The sequence below is a fragment of the Amia ocellicauda genome, chromosome 1, assembly GCF_036373705.1.
Source record: "Amia ocellicauda isolate fAmiCal2 chromosome 1, fAmiCal2.hap1, whole genome shotgun sequence".
NCBI classification, from domain to species: Eukaryota; Metazoa; Chordata; class Actinopteri; order Amiiformes; family Amiidae; genus Amia; species Amia ocellicauda.
In genome coordinates this window covers 46098446-46116849 of record NC_089850.1, presented here as the reverse complement: position 1 = coordinate 46116849, position 18404 = coordinate 46098446, and the positions used below count along the sequence as shown (strand labels likewise).

The 18404-nt window shown below is 41.3% G+C and overlaps 2 protein-coding genes across 5 annotated transcripts in view; both read right to left on the bottom strand.

The window, feature by feature from the left end:
- Positions 1–1121, bottom strand: part of mapre3b (microtubule-associated protein, RP/EB family, member 3b) — a 56039-nt gene extending 54918 nt beyond the window's left edge. The window contains exon 1 of one of the 4 annotated variants that reach the window (XM_066707062.1): positions 1002–1121. The gene's annotated coding sequence lies outside the window, so the exon portion shown is untranslated. Of the gene's footprint in view, positions 1–421; positions 511–1001 lie in introns of those variants that run through there. The other 3 variants (XM_066707037.1, XM_066707053.1, XM_066707045.1) reach the window with 3 other exon arrangements.
- A 3840-nt stretch (positions 1122–4961) lies between these two features.
- Positions 4962–18404, bottom strand: part of dpysl5b (dihydropyrimidinase like 5b) — a 42152-nt gene continuing 28709 nt past the window's right edge. The window contains exons 5-13 of the mRNA XM_066707026.1: positions 16658–16726; positions 14989–15033; positions 13479–13554; positions 12478–12634; positions 11860–12001; positions 11265–11407; positions 9839–10046; positions 9091–9259; positions 4962–8678 (exon numbers count right to left, since the gene is read on the bottom strand). Coding sequence (XP_066563123.1) covers positions 8593–8678; positions 9091–9259; positions 9839–10046; positions 11265–11407; positions 11860–12001; positions 12478–12634; positions 13479–13554; positions 14989–15033; positions 16658–16726 — 1095 coding nt within the window. The 3' untranslated portion in view covers positions 4962–8592. The remainder of the gene's footprint in view (positions 8679–9090; positions 9260–9838; positions 10047–11264; positions 11408–11859; positions 12002–12477; positions 12635–13478; positions 13555–14988; positions 15034–16657; positions 16727–18404) is intronic.

Genomic DNA, 18404 nt, shown 5'->3' with positions numbered 1-18404 from the left:
CACGCATGACATCATTATGTGCCCCATCACAGTTTGAATTGTACAATATTAATTAAACCGTCTTGCCGTTATAATAATACCCGCCCGTTTGCTTGCGATTCGTGTCAGTAGCCGATACAACACGCACAGTAGCGGACATAAACAGATTGTGTTTTTTGATGTTATCGCATTGGAAAAGAATGACAAAGTTGTATCCAAATGCAAATTACATTTAAGCCCAACTGTTTTCACACAGGTATTATTATAGTGGTATCACTATTTGTATGCATAAGCACAATCATACTTCTTCATAACAACACCAAAAGTCACATGTTTTGCATGTAAGCAAGAACAAAATAACACTAGCTATTTTCTTCAAGATGTCATATCAGATCACTAACCGGGTGGCAACGATTTAATAATGTCATAACTGCGTGCTCACCTTTCGCTGCCGCAACAATACTGATGACTTACAAACACATATTCAATGTTTAATAATAATCACAGTCTTATACGTGCTGTAGACAACGTTCATAATACGAGGCTGTCGCCAGGCTAAAGGACATGTAGGTAGGAGGAGGTGGTCGGGCTGGATAAGTTATTTCACTCGCACATTACAATCCAGATCTGTAGTGTCAGGCCTCCGCAATAGCATCACATCTGTGTCCATCATCACCAGACACCCGGCACACATGTGCCACCCAGAGCGACGCATGTCATGTCCAGGTTACTGTCATGACTCCACCGTACAGCAGCAGCAACGGAAAACAATTCAGCTGCGTATAGCGCCGGGCCGCGGCTCAATGGACCCCTACAGGCCCCTGTGGAAAGCTCAGGCAGCCCCACGGCCGTGTCCATTGAATGGAGAGAAGCAGCGCAAACTGCCTGCGCCGGGACCATCGCAGCGCTAACCTGTGGCTCTGCGACCCCCAGCAGACCCCGAGCTGCCCGGACAGTCATGCGCTACATTCGCGTATATTTCCTCCATGTATCTGTGGCTGTCGCTGATTAATTGTACTCACTGTGATCCTGGGGCTCCCCTTTCCTCGGCTCTTATATTCCTTATGACAGTCCTGGCCGTTGCTCCAGCGCTGCACAGTGTTGCTGTTCTGGTAACAGGCCGCCCCCCCCGCCGCCGCCGCTCCGTCTCCAACCAGCCCCGGCTCTGCGCTCACAGTGCAGCACGCATGCGCGCTGCCACAGCCACCCGCTGAGGACCGGCTCTGCGGCGCCACTGCGGCCCGGGCTGCGCCATGCGGGCTCTCGGGTTGCCTTGGCTGTGCTGGGCGCTGCCGAGCACGTCCGAGCCAAAATGGTGACGGTTTCCCCCCGAATTCTCGTTGCCAAAACTTCGTTTGCTGCTACTGCATGCGTGTGTCATCATCATGGTAACCCCGATGCAGCAGCAGCGCACAGACGCACAGAGATGCTGGAGAGGGGCAGTTGCACTTCGCCTGTCGTGGGAGACCAGTTCTAACGAGGTGTTCATTTTCATGGACGGCAGGGGACATAGTATGCTGTTTTATAATATTTCCTTTATTTTAAATAACTGTATTACTTTGTAACGTGGTGCATTTAAACAGCCAATGGAAAACAAAAAGCCATATCCATATCAATGGATGTATTATGAATAAGTATTTGCAACTCAATGTTAAATGTTTGCACACAAAAACATTAAATGCATCTTTTCAATACACCCATGTCCTTAATTTTAAACATGCAGCCCGAATGTAACATCCCCAGGCGTGAGAACCTGCAAGGTGCACCAAGCCACACTAACACCAGCTATGCCTTTGCTCTTACAGTTGAATGCCTGGTTTGTTTACATACACATATCATTGCTCTGACTGGCTTCTGTAAGCCATACATCCAGCAAACCTATGAATACCGGACAAGATTTAAACAAAGAGCATATCTTAACCCACTTTACCAGGCCTCTGTGTAGACATGTGTCACACTGGGGCTACAGAGGGTGAAGTACATCAAAGGGTATTCACCCCACTGTTGTGCTAAGAGTCAGTCTGTGTTGTCTGTTGGCAACAGCACTATGTAAGTCAGTGATGAAGCAATACTTTGTGTTTATAGAAGTGTTCTGTTATGACGTCTGTGTTTATTATTGTATATTACTGAACTGAGCTGTGTGTTCAGAGTGATGTAAGCAGCTACAGATGGAGTTACACAAATTTCAAAGGCAGGTCTTAAATATTTAACATCTGTTAGACTATAGGTAGTACCTATGGTTATCAGGAAGGGATGTAAACTATCCGTAGACAAAAAAAAGCAAACAATATGAAACTGTTACCTGCTACCTGATATGCATCTTAACCAATTGTGATTAAATGCCTACATCTGATGTATTCTGCGAAAGGCTCACAATTATTCTATGCTACCAGTGTTTGAATAAATATTTTGGAAGGAATTAATTCAGGGAATAAAAAATAAAGATTATCTTCATAGTAATAGCTGATTTATTCCCTTTAGAAGCTAGAAAGGGCCTTTGACTCATCTCTAATTCGTATGACAAGTTAATATTTAAGATCAGATGTATTCATCTCCTATATTAAAACTAAATTATTCTGTAACATGACATCTATGCATGGAAAATGTATGCTATAAGTCTGTCGAATATATAGACATGCTCAGATTTGTTGGTACCCTTACAGCTCATTGAAATAATGCTCCATTCCTCCTGAAAAGTGATTAAATTAAAAGCTATTGCATCCTGTATACTTGCATGCCTTTGGTATGTCATAGAATAAAGCAAAGAAGCTGTGAAAAGAGATGAATTATTGCTCATTCTACAAAGATATTGTAAAATGGCCTGGACACATTTGTTGGTACCCCTTAGAAAAGATAATAAATAACTGGATTATAGTGATATTCCAAACTAATTCGTTTATTTAATTAGTATCACACGTCTCCAATCTTGTAATCATTTAAATGGAGGAAAGTGATCACTGTGCTGTCTGGTATCATTGTGTGCACCACACTGAACATGGACCAGAGAAAGCAAAGTTGAGAGAGATGTCTGAGGAGATCAGAAAGAAAATAATAGACAAACATGGTAAAGGTAAAGACTATAAGACCATCTTCAATTAGCTTTATGTTCCTGTGACAACTGGAACTGTAGCCAACCTCCCTGGCGTGGCCGCAAGAGGAAAATCAACCCCAGATTGAACAGAAGGATAGTGCGAATGGCAGAAAAAGAACCAAGGATAACTGTCAAAGAGATACAAGCTGAACTCCAAGGTGAAGGTACGTCAGTTTCTGATCGCACCATCCGTCGCTTTTTGAGTGAAAGTGGCCTCCATGGAAGAAGACCCAGGAGGACTCCACTTTTGAAAGAAAACATAAAAAAGCCAGACTGGAATTTGCTAAAATGCATATTGACAAGCCACAATCCTTCTGGGAGAATGTCCTTTGGACATATGAGTCAAAACTGGATCTATTTGGGAAGTCACATCAGCTCTATGCTCGCAGATGAAACAATGAAGCTTTCAAAGAAAAGAACACCATACCTACAGTGAAACATGGAGGAGCCTCGGTTATGTTTTGGGGCTACTTTGCTGCGCCTGGCACAGGGTGCCTTGAATCTGTGCACAATGAAACCTCAAGACTGTCAAGGCATTCTGGAGCGAAACATACTGCTCAGTGTCAGAAAGCTCTGTCTCAGTCACAGGTCATGGATCCTCCAACAGGACAATGAGCCAAAACACACGGCTAAAAGCACCCAAGAATGGATAAGAACAAAACATTGGACTGTTCTGAAGTGGCCTTCTAATAGTCCTGATCTGAATCCTATCGAACACCTATGGAAAGAGCTGAAACTTGCAGTCTGGATAAGGCACCCATCAAACCTGAGACAGCTGGAGAAGTTTGCTCAGGAAGAGCGGGCCAAACTACCTGTTAACTGGTGCAGAAGTCTCATTGAGAGCTACAGGAAATGTTTGATGGCAGTGATTATCTCTAAAGGTTGTGCAACAAAATATTAGGTTGAGGGTCCCATAATTTTTGTCCATGCCATTTTCATTTGTTTCATTATTTACAATATGTTGTAAGTCAAAAGCAAAGTCTGATTTCTATTAAATATGAAATAAACAATGGTGGATGCCAAATACTTTTGTCAATTTCAAGTTATTTCACAGGAAATTGTACATTCTTCATTTTTTGTGGAGGGGTACCAACAAATTTGAGGACGTCTGTAATTTGTGTTAGAATAGTTGAATGAATAATAAAACTGCAGACCCCTTATTTTCATAAGTCTCTGGTTACTTTAACATTAAAATGAATATTTCTGCCTACTGTTCTCTACAGTATTCTCTACAGAGCATTGAGAAATATGCCCGACCCCTCACAACACCCTACCTTGTTCATAAAGAAATGTTTGGAAACCAGGAGAAAGGGATCCAACAGAGATAACGTGATGGTTCAAAATTATGATAACAAGCACACATTCAATTGTACAGCCAGAAATACAGAGGGAACAGAGGAACATTTGCTTTAGGCATTTTATGAAAGTTCTTATATATATAATTACAAAGTATTTAAATCTTATTTTTAGTACAGTTCGGCAAACTTTACCCAGGGTGGAGTATACTATCCCTAAACTGCCCTGGGTAAGGGTGTCAGCTAAGAAATAATAATAATAATAATACAGTGGTGTGAATTCATAAAGTGTGGTTTTGATTTGATGCATACTAAATTGTCCTGGAACACTAGCCATCATTGTCAGAACTGGCAAAACACAAAACACTGTAATTGCACTGATGTATTTAATTGTAAACCGTAAGCAAAAATTAAAATAATAACCTAATTCCAAAGAACACACCCATAATCATAAATGCAATGCAAAATAGAGAACAATCACTCACTGGCTTATTTATATTTGTATATTTAATGCATTCCCGAAAATGCACCATGGGATCATACGCCCCCATTACCGCTAGCAGTTGCATGATGATAAACAAAAGTAACTGGACAGGTTTGAGAATTCGATGTGGTTTTATTTTGCACTCATTCATGTGATAACAAACAAACCATTTGTTAAAGTTCACCTTTCAACACAAGTCTCTACAGATACATACAATCACAAACCTTTTCACAAAGTGCCTTTTTAAAAATAACAAATAAAAAAAAAAAAGAAAAACCTTTCAGCACCAATTTAAACACAGAAGTTTAATGCTCATGCACTTGCTTGCTATCGGCTATTGTGACAATGGTGATGAGAACGATGGCTACAGAACAATTCATGAGCTACATACTTCAATAAACAAATGTAAAAACTTTCAAAGCAATATATAAATATTTCATGTTTAAACTTTTTTAAATTGAAAGTCATCCAAAAAAACATATAAAAGGAACTGAATCATAAAACTGTCAGTGTTTTCCTAGTCAAACCATGCAGTTTAATCAGCATTAATACTTTGAGTGTAACCACCCAGAATAGACGGGGGTTTTGCAACATGTACTTCCTGGAATAATCATAAGCAGCAGTGCTGTTTGACAAAAGCCCACCACACTTCAGAAGTAACATTATGCAAGGAAGTATTTTCAATCTGCCACATCAGGGCAATCATTCCCAAATGGCCATTTCCAAGGACAGCAGGTGAAAATACTGCAGTGTCTTTCTGGAAAGATATTACAGTGCATGGTGGCAGTTGTTGCATATAGTACCTATGAAGAAAAAGTGTTTCTTTTCAGCACAACAGCTTTAAATACAGATATTGTGCATCAAAAAATGTGAGATACAGTGATCGTTTTCCAGAGTCTTTGAAGAGATCTGTGAGGCTGCGACGTTCACAATTATACGTTAAGGAAGAACACGGAGGTCAACAGAGACTGGAGCCGGTCAGGTGCATGTTGTACTTAGGCTTCATTTAACCACTTAAAAAACATTGCCGGCACTGAACACTCAATGTGAAACCAAAGTGCACACATTAGAGTTTCTGAAGACCCACGTTACTGGACACAGACTGCGCTGGCAGAGAGGTCAACAGACAGATCGTGAAGTGAAAGCAATGCTGCCGACTTGCTATGTGCAAGTCGTTCCAGAGTATTATAACAGCTGTGACATTACAATGGTGTTAGGTTACAAGTATTCAAATATCCAAAGTTATCCATTTCGGACTATTCAGTTGTGTGTAAAATACAATACAGCAGGAGTTACACTTGCTTATAATACTGTTCAGCCACGTTGTCAGTCTCCGTGTGATCCCCAGCGGAATACTGATCATTTCAGAACGTCCACTGTGCCATCCCAAAACTAGATGCTGTGCCAGGAAGATGTTTTTCTTCAAACTATTGGGTTAGTTTGTGCTCTATCCCAATGAAGCCTGTTATAAAACTTTGCCAATTCAAACAGTAAAAACTGTGCCTTTTTGCCCATGCACTGAAAAAAACATCTCTACGTAAGACTCTAGGTGTTTCTGTTTATGTGTTTCTTGGAAACTAATTCCAGCTAAACATTAATTATCAGTAAAGTTCAAATGACAATATAATTGTAATCATATGTTTGTGGAGATAAAATGTAAACAATAAAATTCAGGATTTGAATAGAAGAATTAATTCACAATAGTGGAATTTCCAAACTCATGCTATGAAGTCCATCTCTGAACTCTGCCTTGTGGTGATTCATCAGAGTTTAAAAAGCAATGAACAGGGCAATTTCCAAAATTTACAGGAAATGTGCAAATAATATTAAACTCTTTCGCAGACAAATTAGACAGAAAAAGGAACAGAACATGTTAAAAACAAATTACACCAGGATTCACATTGGTGAGGAGAGGACAATCAAGGTACTTTGGGCCCCTGGCTTCCTCTTGTGGCCATTACTATGAAGCCAGATGGGTTTCCAGAGCTGTACTTTCTTCAGCATAATGTGGGGTTACAATTGATTGTACACTTAAGTGTTTTTCTTGGTGTAGTCCAACAGATTCATGTGTCACAGTTTAAGACCACCGTTAAAATAGAGCTTAGTTTTATTTATTAAGGTTTATGGTTGATGCCTTGTGGACTTTTAGACTCATCAGTCTGATGCCAGAGGAGTCTCCCAGGATGACAGGAGGTGTCAATAGAGAATATCTATGGGAAAATACAGTATATAGAAAACTGTAACCTCTTCACTGGTAGTAAAACAATACGAGGAAGGAGGGGAACTAAACATCTTTAATAAAACAAATAAAATTAAAAAAGATAAAATGTAGCATTCTATATAATGGAGCCACCAGTGTGGAGATGGGACTGATCAACGTGTTTCAGTTGCTGCTGCTCTTTGACTCCCCTTGACTCGTTCGCAGTTCACACACCTCCAACGGCTTTCAAAAGCGATTGATAATTCTCCAGACTTCTTCACACATTTGTAACAAGGAAAGTCTTCTGTATTAATGAGACATAATTAAGAAGACTGCACTTTACACTACTGATATGGAATGTTCTTAAGTTACTATTCTTTAATACTTACTTTACTAACAATCCCACACCAGGGAGGCAGTAAGTCTGAGTCTAACAATGGGATTCGTCTGCAGCAGAAAAGGGCAAGCTTAACTTCCACCCCCTTTATTTGAAACTTCTTAATTCTAACTAAATGTTCATGGCCATACTGATGCTCCATTCACAATGATAAAAAACATGATCAAGGAAATACAGCTATAGATTTCAGTTTTGACTGCTTCTTTGCATTACACTTAATCTGGTGTTTTGCATCCTGACAGGATGTGAGAAATTGGTATTAAAGGGGAGGACTTGCGGGCATGATCTGCTGATTTACACTGACATTTGAAATAAGGGGCTCAACGCAGCTCATCACAAAATAAACGTTTTGTCTGTTTTCCTGGCTGACATTCTCATCGAGTATTTATGACATGAATTTAAATTTGTTCCACTTCTTTAAGACCTATCTGAGGCAACGGGAGCAACAAGAAGACACCATGACAAAAAGCACATTGTATCATAGCTAGTCTACATCTATAGCACTATGTATTTCTTCTGCTTCTAGTAATGTTAAATAACCCCAGCCAACACATACTTTAGCACCCAAACAAAAATTTGTACTGGTTTTATCAAATCTGGTTTCAGACAAATTCAACAGTTTTATTTTCTTAGTGCCAAGCCATCAAGGAAAAGGGTTGCGTGGCCTAATACACACAATTTACTTCATTTGTCCTCAGTCCTTCATTTTTAAATAAAATGCTTTCGCACTAAAACCTGATCAAATTACAAACTTATTTGTTACTTAAAATAACAAATTAATCTTGTAATTTTTACAGTCTGACCTTTTTATAATTATTTTTGTTGTTCTTTTGTTTTTTAAACCACATACACTACCAGCAGGCATACATCCCAATACACAATGTTCTGATCGGTCCCTCAGCAGCTAATTCAAGTGTTTGTTACCAATTAGGAAAAAAAAAGTGCTGTTTCTTGTTCGATTTTATTTTGTACTAAGTAAAGTGTGTGTCTGCGATATTTTAAGCACAACTGGTATCAAAATCAGTGCAGTTTTCTTGGTTCGTCTTTAATTTACCGAAGACGGGCTGATTTCGGTGTTGTGGGCCAGTAGCGATGTTTTGTTGAACTCTGCTGCTGGGTCTGGTCCTGAGATGGAAGTTTCCACAGTTACCAAATGCCACTGGACCTGCCGCCGGGTGGAGCGAGGATCCTGGCTGAAGACCTCTTTGGAACATGATCATCAACCTGGGCACCTGCCACACATACAACAACGATTAACAGCAGCTGTGGCTTCTTCCTGCCGGGATAGTGCCACTCTTTTTCTCACCAGCTCATCTGTGCTAACACTGCAATGCTTCTCACTTCTTTCTCAGATTTTTTAATAAACCTGCAAACACCACCTTCATTCCCACTAATTATTATTGGTTTAGTGACCGTTACTGGGAATGAGTATTATTTATATTTGGCGAAACTTCTATTATTTTCCAGCATTTATAATACAGTTATGACTGTTTCCATGCTCTCTCTCTGGCCTGACGTTGGTGTCATCGGTGTGCAACTGCTATGAACACGAACTGACCATCCACCTCCCAGGTTTCACCCCCCCAAAATGTTCTCCCTTTGTCCCCCTTTGCCGCCCCAGTGCGAACGATTCGAGTGATTTACCAGACAAGCTGAAGCTGGACTCGTGCAGGTCCCGCATGCCCCCGTGACGAGTGCAGGGCCTGGTAGGTGTGTCGCCGTCTGGTGGCCCGGCCTCCTTCTTCCCGGAGTTGTGCACCACTGCCACGTCGCCTACATAAGGAGTGCGGTCCACAGGCTTCAGGATTTGGCACTGAAATACACACAGGCACGCACCGATGACCAAAACTAACATCGTGGATTAAAGCTGTGACTGACTGCCATCTTAGGGTTTCCAAAACTCACACCACCATCACAAAGCTTCCACAGGTTTAATAGCATTGAAGGAGCGTGCATCAGAGCTCCATGAAAATGAGCAAACCCCATGTGATTTTATCTCAAAGGGCAGAACGATATCCTGCACGATAGCTACACTCAAAACAGCTTGCTATGCTGCTTACACTCCTGCTAGTTCATCCAGTCTCACAGGGATCTCTTTATTCTTTGTGCTATCAGAGACTTGCCTCCAGTTTCTGAAGCTCCCGTCAAACTTGGCAACGTTATTCCCATAGACAGTGATGCCTTCTGCACATTCAACGCATGTCAATGAACACCTCAGCTTTAATTTGAAGCTCACATACATATTGTTCTTTATGTCCCCTATTTAATTATATTATATCGTTTAATGTTCAATGTTTTAGTTTTGCTTTGTGTTTGTACTCTCTTTATTCTCTTTGAATCTCTTTATTCTGCAGACCAGGCAGGTGAGTTAACGGGTGACCAAACCCCCTACCTTTTCCCTCTGTACCATCTTCTTGTAGAGGAAGTCAGGGAAGGTCCTGAGTGGGTAGAAGTTGCCCGTTCCCTCTGCGCACATGAATACCCCGTTCTCACAGACAAGGCGCCCGCGGCTGATGGTGACCAGTGGCACGCCGTGGGAGCGCAGGTTCTCATACAAGTTGGCATCGCCGCCCTGCACCTGGGTGCTCACGGAGATGGTCCTGCACAGAGCACACAGATGCCAGTCAGCTTCAGATCACACCCCGGGGACCCGAATTTACATATGTTGTCTGACGCAGAATACAGGTCAGGAATCCTGACCAAACCCTTCAGTCATAACACAGTTAGAGAGACAGATTACAAACTACTACTAAGTTGTTACACTATATACTGTATATAGTTAAACATCCAGTGTAATCATTATAATGCCAATCTGTCAAACTTATATTCTTCACATAAAGGCCACTATATTCCTTCACTGTGCTGCCATTTGTCATATTATAAATATATTTTACAGTCTTTTAACGTGTTTAACCATTAACATTATTATCAGTAAAGTACAGTACTGGTCTCAAACACTGTCTGTAGTATGTATTCACAGCTCAGGTGCTGCTGATGGGCTAACACCTGGCTTTTAGCAGGAATGTTTTTGAAAGATCTCTGTGACCTATCGCAGTGATACAGTGGAGATTTCAGAAAGACTGGCGTCAGCGCCCCCTGCCGGCGTATTGTTGATCTGACCCTCTCGTTCCTGCAGGTGGTGCAGTCTCTACATGTAAACGTCAGCCAAGCTGGAAACACCAACACAATGAAATACCCCTGCGGCTGGAAACAAACACTGCCATATCCTGCTGTGAAAGAGCACAGTGTGCAGAGAATTAAAACTGACAAACCACCTGACCTGAGGGGAAGCAGGAAGACAACTGTGATGTCGTCTGAGGTGTAATCTTTTATTATTTATTTATTTGTTTTTATTGGAGAAATATTGAATATATACAGTGAGGGAAAAAAGTATTTGATCCCCTGCTGATTTTATACGTTTGCCCACTGACAAAGAAATGATCAGTCTATAATTTTAATGGTAGTTGTATTTTAACAGTGAGAGACAGGATAACAACAACAAAAATCAGAAAAACGCATTTCAAAAAAGTTATACATTGAATTGCATGTTAAGTATACAAATGTATAACTTTTTTGAAATGCGTTTTTCTGGATATTTTTGTTGTTATTCTGTCTCTCACTGTTAAAATACACCTACCATTAAAATTATAGACTGATCATTTCTTTGTCAGTGGGCAAATGCACAAAATCAGCAGGGGATCAAATACTTTTTTCCCTTACTGTATATATATATATATATATATATATATACACACAAACAGAAAGGCACACAAATACTACAGAGAAACGAGGCACAGTCTGGAGTCTGCAGGGCATACCTGGTGGCGTCAGGGTCCCACACAACCACATCTGCGTCCGCCCCGGGGATGATCCTCCCCTTGCGTGGATACAGGTTGTAGATCTTGGCGGCGTTGGAACTCGTCACCGCAACAAAGCGGTTCTCGTCCATCTTTCCCCCGACCTGCAGAGATTCAGGGAGAGATGTGGCGGTTTAGACACACGAGTTGCTGTACATCAGAGCGGTGTGCATCAGGCCTGCACTCCTGTTAGGTACGCCCCACCTCATGCACAGGGCAGCAGGAGCCTTGCTGGAGGTTTCACCTAGCCTGAAGATCCACAGATTTAGCCCCCATCACACATCAGGGCAGAAGCTCACACTTACACAGCTACGACAACCTGGCATCCACCTTGCACCCCACATCGATTTAATTAGTACTTAATTAGTACTATTGATGTAGTAGTACAGCCCACAAACCAGCAGGTTGTCACTGAGTGCGCCTGCCCTCCCCATCCTCACCCATCACACAGGGCTCTGACATGAGCTGCCGTGATTAATCAGGTTTTGGTGGCATTATACTCATTCACAAGTGTACATCTGATCTATGCATGATGACCGCAGGCCGGGTCACGTACCACTCCTCTCTCCCAGATGACGCTCATCCTGTCCTGGACTCCAGCCACTCCGTGCGGGATCTTGGTGAAGTCCTCCTTGCCCATCGCTTTCTGCTTCATAGTGAAGGGACGGTGGTCTGAGGCCACAACATTGAGCGTGTCGCTGTCGAGGCAGGAGAGAAAACACAGATTAGCAATGACGAGAGAGTAGATCAATCGTGTTGCCACTGAGGACTCGATATGCAATACAAGCGATTATATAAGATTTCTGCTGAGAAACTGAATTATTGAACAAATGGCTGATGCTCAAAGCCAGGCAGGGGCTGAGAAGCGGAATATCACATATCATGTACAGTTAAAGTGTGTTTAAATTAATTTGACTTGGTTTTGGCAAGAAGCTACCAAGGCTATGGTCCATTAAAATTAAAACGGCGCTCACTGATAAATAACTGCAGATACACACAGCAGCTTTGTGACCAGTGTCTGAAAGGGTCAGTTAAATCACTCACTGTGGGAGTTCGATACCCCAGTAATGCAGGAGGGGATCTAGATCGGCTTCTGACTAGCTTTTGTCATATCTGTGTGTGAGTGTGCATATGAGTTTGTGTGTGTGTGTGTGTGAATGGGGGTTCAACATACTTTCCCAGCAAGCTCATCAGATAGTTGGGTGTGCTGGGGTCCAGTCTGAGGGGCGGCACAGTGACGTAGGCGGCGGCGTGGGCCCAGTCCTGGTGGTAGTAGTGTAGCCCGTTCAACACGGCATGGGCTGTGGTTACCTCTGCATGAACCACCTTGCCTGTGCAGGGGGAGAGGATGACACGAGGCCTCAGACATGGACGTTAAGACGCAGCACAGAGGAGTCCAGCCCAGACACGGGCGCAGGGTTTCTATCATTACCTCAGACGAGCCGCCTGGCCATGTTTAACATTAGATAAACCTTAACCAACACACTTTTTTACCCACAAAACTATTTTAAACTCAAGAAAATGACAGAAGGCCTACGAAGAGCATGTGTGGGTACTGTGGAAGGAAAGTTAGAAATTCTCTCTCTCAAACCTATTTTACTCCCTTGTATACTTAAGAAAGATAAGGTCAAGCCAGAAGGACAGGCCAGAAGGTAGTTTGATCTCTGTTTGTGATTTACAATAAGAATTTTGGAGACAATGCTAAACAATATGATTGAAGTGCCTGCTCCCTAATCCATGTGTTGATCTATGAACTCTGTCCTATAATGATATATATTCTGCTTAGCTAACTCTCTAAGATAATATAGTAATGACTTTCTGATTGTAACCAGATCTTTGTTTTTTTCTGTATAAAATGAAGGCAGAGCGACTTTGGGATCTTCTTGATTCACTGTTCCTCTCCACGCTGCTTGTATTAAAGGCATTGCAACTAATGTTCCAACCTGATTGAAGATGATTGTTCTTCCACAGTACTCCTGTCTGAACGTCTTGTCGTCCTGCACCATTGATGTCTGGTTAAATGCTGGATGTTTTAAGGCCTCCAAAGCTATTTTCTGTGCTCTCTTATTTCCAGATGCATCTCCTGATTTCTGTGCTTGCTTTGTTTATAGTATAAAATATACCATGTGGGGGTAACAGTAACACAGCCTGTATGTGCCTGGAGATGAAGCTCACCCTGCATCTTCGCTGTGGCCACAACATCGCCCGCAGACATGCTGGCCACATTCACCAGGTAGATGGGACAATGAGCCTTTGGGAAGAAGAACACATGACATGTCAGACATTTTAAATTTGTGCAAGATCTGTGCATACAAATCCTTTCTCCCTCAGTAAAAAATAAATAAAAGGATAAACTACAAAGAAAATTGAAAGTAAAACACCTGTGATTGGTCTTTGTAGTGAGTCTGACTGATTCTTATTCTGACTAGTTTTCATCTTGTAAATCCATGATTTGCCCTTTATAACCAGCAAAAATGACTTCAAATGCTACTGCTTCTAAAGGATGTAAAATGGAGAGTACGGCGCATATTTCCTGATTCCGATGCCTGGAAATGAATTCAGACAGGCACATCTCCAGACATTGTCCCATGGGAGTCTGGGATAGTAAAATGGTGTGTTAGACAGCAGGCCCTGTCATTCTGGGAATATACTGGCCCTTAATGTTCAGTTTAATGCTCCCACCAGAAATCAGTATGTGTTGTGCAGGGAACGCAGTTTTTTTTTTAACTAGCCTTCCATGCAGGAAAGCAGACAGGAATTCAACACACGAAGGTCATATGAAACTGGGGGATACTGGTAGTACATTTTGTTCTTAGAGGGAAGAGCTCCTAGACTAATAGATTATTAATACATCTAATTGGACTAGAATGCCTTAACAGACAGAAAGAGACCTTGGCAGAGTGATATGTGACCTCACAAACCAATTCACCTCTGCTGCTGAGGGCTTTATATCTCTAAAGAACCCAAGAGTCATTAACATTTTGAAATTTGTTCACATTTTCTTGAAAGTGTATATATATATATATATATATATATAGTCATTTTGCATTTACCTAATTGAAGCTTTAAGTTGACAGACTGGGCCTTTGGGAAATACTAATATGGCATACTAATGACGTGGCATGTTTTGTAGCTGGATTGCAGTTGTTTATTAATGAAGCTGACAGACCGTCTGCTGTCCACATGTACAGAAACACTGACTAAGATTAAAAGTTGCATTTTGACAAGTAAAGCCAATTAGCAAATATAAATATGGGACAAATACTGTATCCACAAGAAAGTAATTTTATATGTTGAAAAAAGATGCATAACTTAACCATGATTTCATAATACATGGGACAAGTTCAAATATAACAATCTCAGCTCCTGGAATTACTTGTTAGTACCAGACTTCTCAGTGGAGTTCACCGCCCCCAAGAGGCAAAGAGGGAGACTCAGGTGAAATCCATTTCCATCTACTGAAGCCATGTAAAACATCTCAGGAAGGATACAGTTCACATAAACAGACTCTTAAACAGAAACACATGCTGAGGACCAGAACAAATCCACCCACGAAGTAGCAAAGTACAAACCTGTAACCCGTTGCAGTTTATTCTATTGGTTGAAGCCACTTTCTGCTGCTTGTAAATCAAGCTGTGATAGGGTACAGGTTTGTACTAATGGCTTAGTGAGGGATGATACTTACTCTGTTAGCAATGGTGATGGCACGATGTGTCGCTTCAGCCTCGAGCTGTTTGTGGGGAAACAAACATTTGAAATTAAATTAAAATTAACATCGTGTGTAAATGTCTGTCTTACACAGCAGAATTAAAAGCAAAAATCTCAGAGGGCTGACAGTGAGAAGCAGTAATTAATCTCTCATTGCTCCTCCTGGTGTAGCACAATGAAAATGTCAAACGTTTCCAATGGCTTTAAACTGATAGTGCTGTGATTCAGTGAGCTGGCCTCAGAGGGGTGGTGGATACTGTGCGACACACTTTCACTTCCAACCCACAGAGCTCAGACAAGACAACTGAAGCACTGAAGGCCTCTGAAATACACAAAGAAATAACCCAGTAATGACCATTTCATGCTGTCCAAAGCACAGATGACAAAGTGCCTCCCATCGGGCTCACAGGAAGACGCCAATAGCACTGTTGCTCTATGTGCCAGAAGAGGCAGGTGCCTGGGCCCTAATTAGTGTCTTGGATGGAGTGTGGCCTCCTGGGATCTGTGTGACTGACAGATTGACTGATGCAGTGAAACTGCTCAATCTCAGAGCATCGGTCAATCAGCCAATCAGACACCTGGCACAGAGGTCCACAGGCAATGCAAGGCCAAGCCAGGCTAGGGCTCTGTACTTCAGGTCAGGTCTTCCGTGAAGCCAGAGAAAGCTTTGATTAGTCTGAAATGGGTGTGTTTCCTTTGGCCTGGTTACTGGTATTTCTGATTGTTATGGCCTACCATCACTAATTTTAGGGAATCAGTCTTGTTTTCTTTCCTTTGATATAAACCTTATTCACCCACCACAAGGCTTAGATCCTCACTGAAACGACAGTGATCTAAGGTAGCCTAGATATAGGCTACATGTTCAAAATCATGGTCAAATTCATAATTAATACAGTGGTAGTTGTATTCAAATTTCATTTAAAATACTGTTCAAATCTGATTGATTTAGTTTAATAAATATTGTTCATTAATTATACTTCTTTATAAACTATATTTTATTTCAGAGTTTGTTGAGCACCGATTCAACCTGAGAGAAGCAAAGTGAATCACCTTTCCTCCTATTTAATGCTGATGAACTGAACATTTTACTGCTACTTTGAGTTTTTCATGAAAGTTTTACAGCTAGTTTCACAGAGCTGGATTAGCAGTAATCTTGGACTACCCTTCCCATTTTTTAGTGGCACACTAGTACTAACCTGGGTCTGTGAAACCAGACCTTAGTGTTTAAATTAAAGATTTATTTATTTATATTTTTCTGCCGTGTGCTCAATTATTTTATTAATGTATTTTTAATTCATAAACAACTGCGCACTGCACTTCACAGAATTAAGATTTGGTGGTCGTGCAACAATCATTGCATCTTAATAATAAAGATCCAGAATGTTCTCACATGCAGACTAACACCACAAGGTGGACAGCTGCAGAAAACTAAAATAAACTGTCTAGTCAGCCAAACATAAAAATGCTTGCCTAAAACCTTTGCTGCACTGGGTTGAACCCTTTCGTATAACTTGTGGCTTTTAAATTCTGCATCTTACCTCTGAGAGTAAAGGTGGAAAAGTAACATGAAAGTGAGAAATTCATTAGTAAGCCACGGCTCCCTGCAAATCCCCAGGGTTTGTTTAAAGCTTTGAGTTGAGTCTCACCTCCTCCGGCCTGCTGATCTCAATGCCCTCTGGTCCACTGATGCCCAGATCCAGACACTCCTTGGCACCCTGGAACAAGACAGGAAAGACCACGGCCGATGAGATCGCAGGCTGCATTAGGCCTGTCAAAGGTTTGGTCTGGTCTTAGATATGGGAAGTGATATCACTAAAATGTTAATGGATTTTTGTCATAATATGCAGCATTTGTTTTTTAAATCCATTTCTGAAAGTATTTTAAAGTTGGATTTTCTTTTAATCAACCTCGTCTTAATTCAATAGATAGTATTATTTGCATGAAGGAGAAAGTTACTTCTTCTAAAGATTTATGGAACCTTTGCTGTAAAGCAGTATATTAAACTGGTTTTAAAACAGGAGAAAGTGGTGAGTGATAAAGCATGCAGCTTTGTCTTTTGCAAAGGCTTTAAGTGTAATTTACAAAATCATGATATGTAAAACAAACCTACTCTGAGATCATAATAATAATCAGACTGTCAGAATTGAGAAAATCACAATTTGTATAATAAGATGCATAAAACAGAATATTTGTCATGTACTGCATACCATGCTAATCCACTAGAGGGAGCTCCATAGGTCACAATCACAAAACTGTTCTTTAATCAAAAAAAGTCACTGAAAAATGTTGAATACATTAATCAATAAACCAATTTAAAAGATAAATTCAGTAGTGTACTGAACAACAACAAAAAAATCCTGATAAAATGTGTAGAATATCGCTCTTAAAGCAATACTGTGGGACTATAAATACTGTTATATGCTGTGGAGTAGTTTTGTATGCTTTGCACTGCCCTGTTCCAGCACACGGTAGGCCCTTGTATAGTGCAGCTGCCGAGCAGGCCATCTAAAGGTGAACTACAGAAAGGATCAATTCACTCAGAGGCAGAAAAGGGACAGCAGGGCATGCCAGGCCTGTATGTATCTAGTTTAACAGGTGGCCCCCTCGTATGTGAAGAAAGAGATGTCTGCAAGTCTAACGGAGCTGTAAATACATCACAGATCTCACTTAATTCCCCATTAATCCACTTTCCAGCCTCCAGCCAAGAGCAGCGGTGTGAAGAGGACACCGATCACATTCATGGGATTGAAGGGGTGATATCCTGCTTATGGCCCCAACTCCATGAGCAGGCAGAGTCTGCTCACGTGCAGAAATCACAGAGGTTCATCACAAAGAGCAGAGAGGAATGATCGCTGAGGAGGAGGGACAGAGACGAGACGTGGCAGGTAGGCTCAAAGATGATACATGCTTCTCATCTGCATGTTAGACACATCGGTCATGTTAGTTTAATCTTCAAGAGCATATTATTGAATCGCTGACATTGCTCTACATACAGTACCTTCTGGCTGGGTTTATGTGCTTCTGGGAAAAAAAACATAATATGGGAGACAAGAAAGCAATTGTCTGCACAGAAAGAGTTCCTTCTCAGCGCTCTCTATATGCATCATCTAGTGCTTGATATGAGCCATAGACTAGAGTGTAATATACTTCTTATATCAGATGGAGAACAAAAAGAAAGACTGTGTGCTGCTACATGCCATGAGCGAGAGAACAGAGTAGAGAAAGAGACCACAAGACATTTCAAATCAATGTGGCATTACTCTTGTCAGTCTCACATCTGTTCTGGCTCTGGCATTGGTCTCAGTGTCTGAGCCCTTTGCATTCTGTGTTGACAGCAATCTATCCAGCAATGAGTTTTATTTCACTTGCATTTCAGAATTTTACCCAAGCACA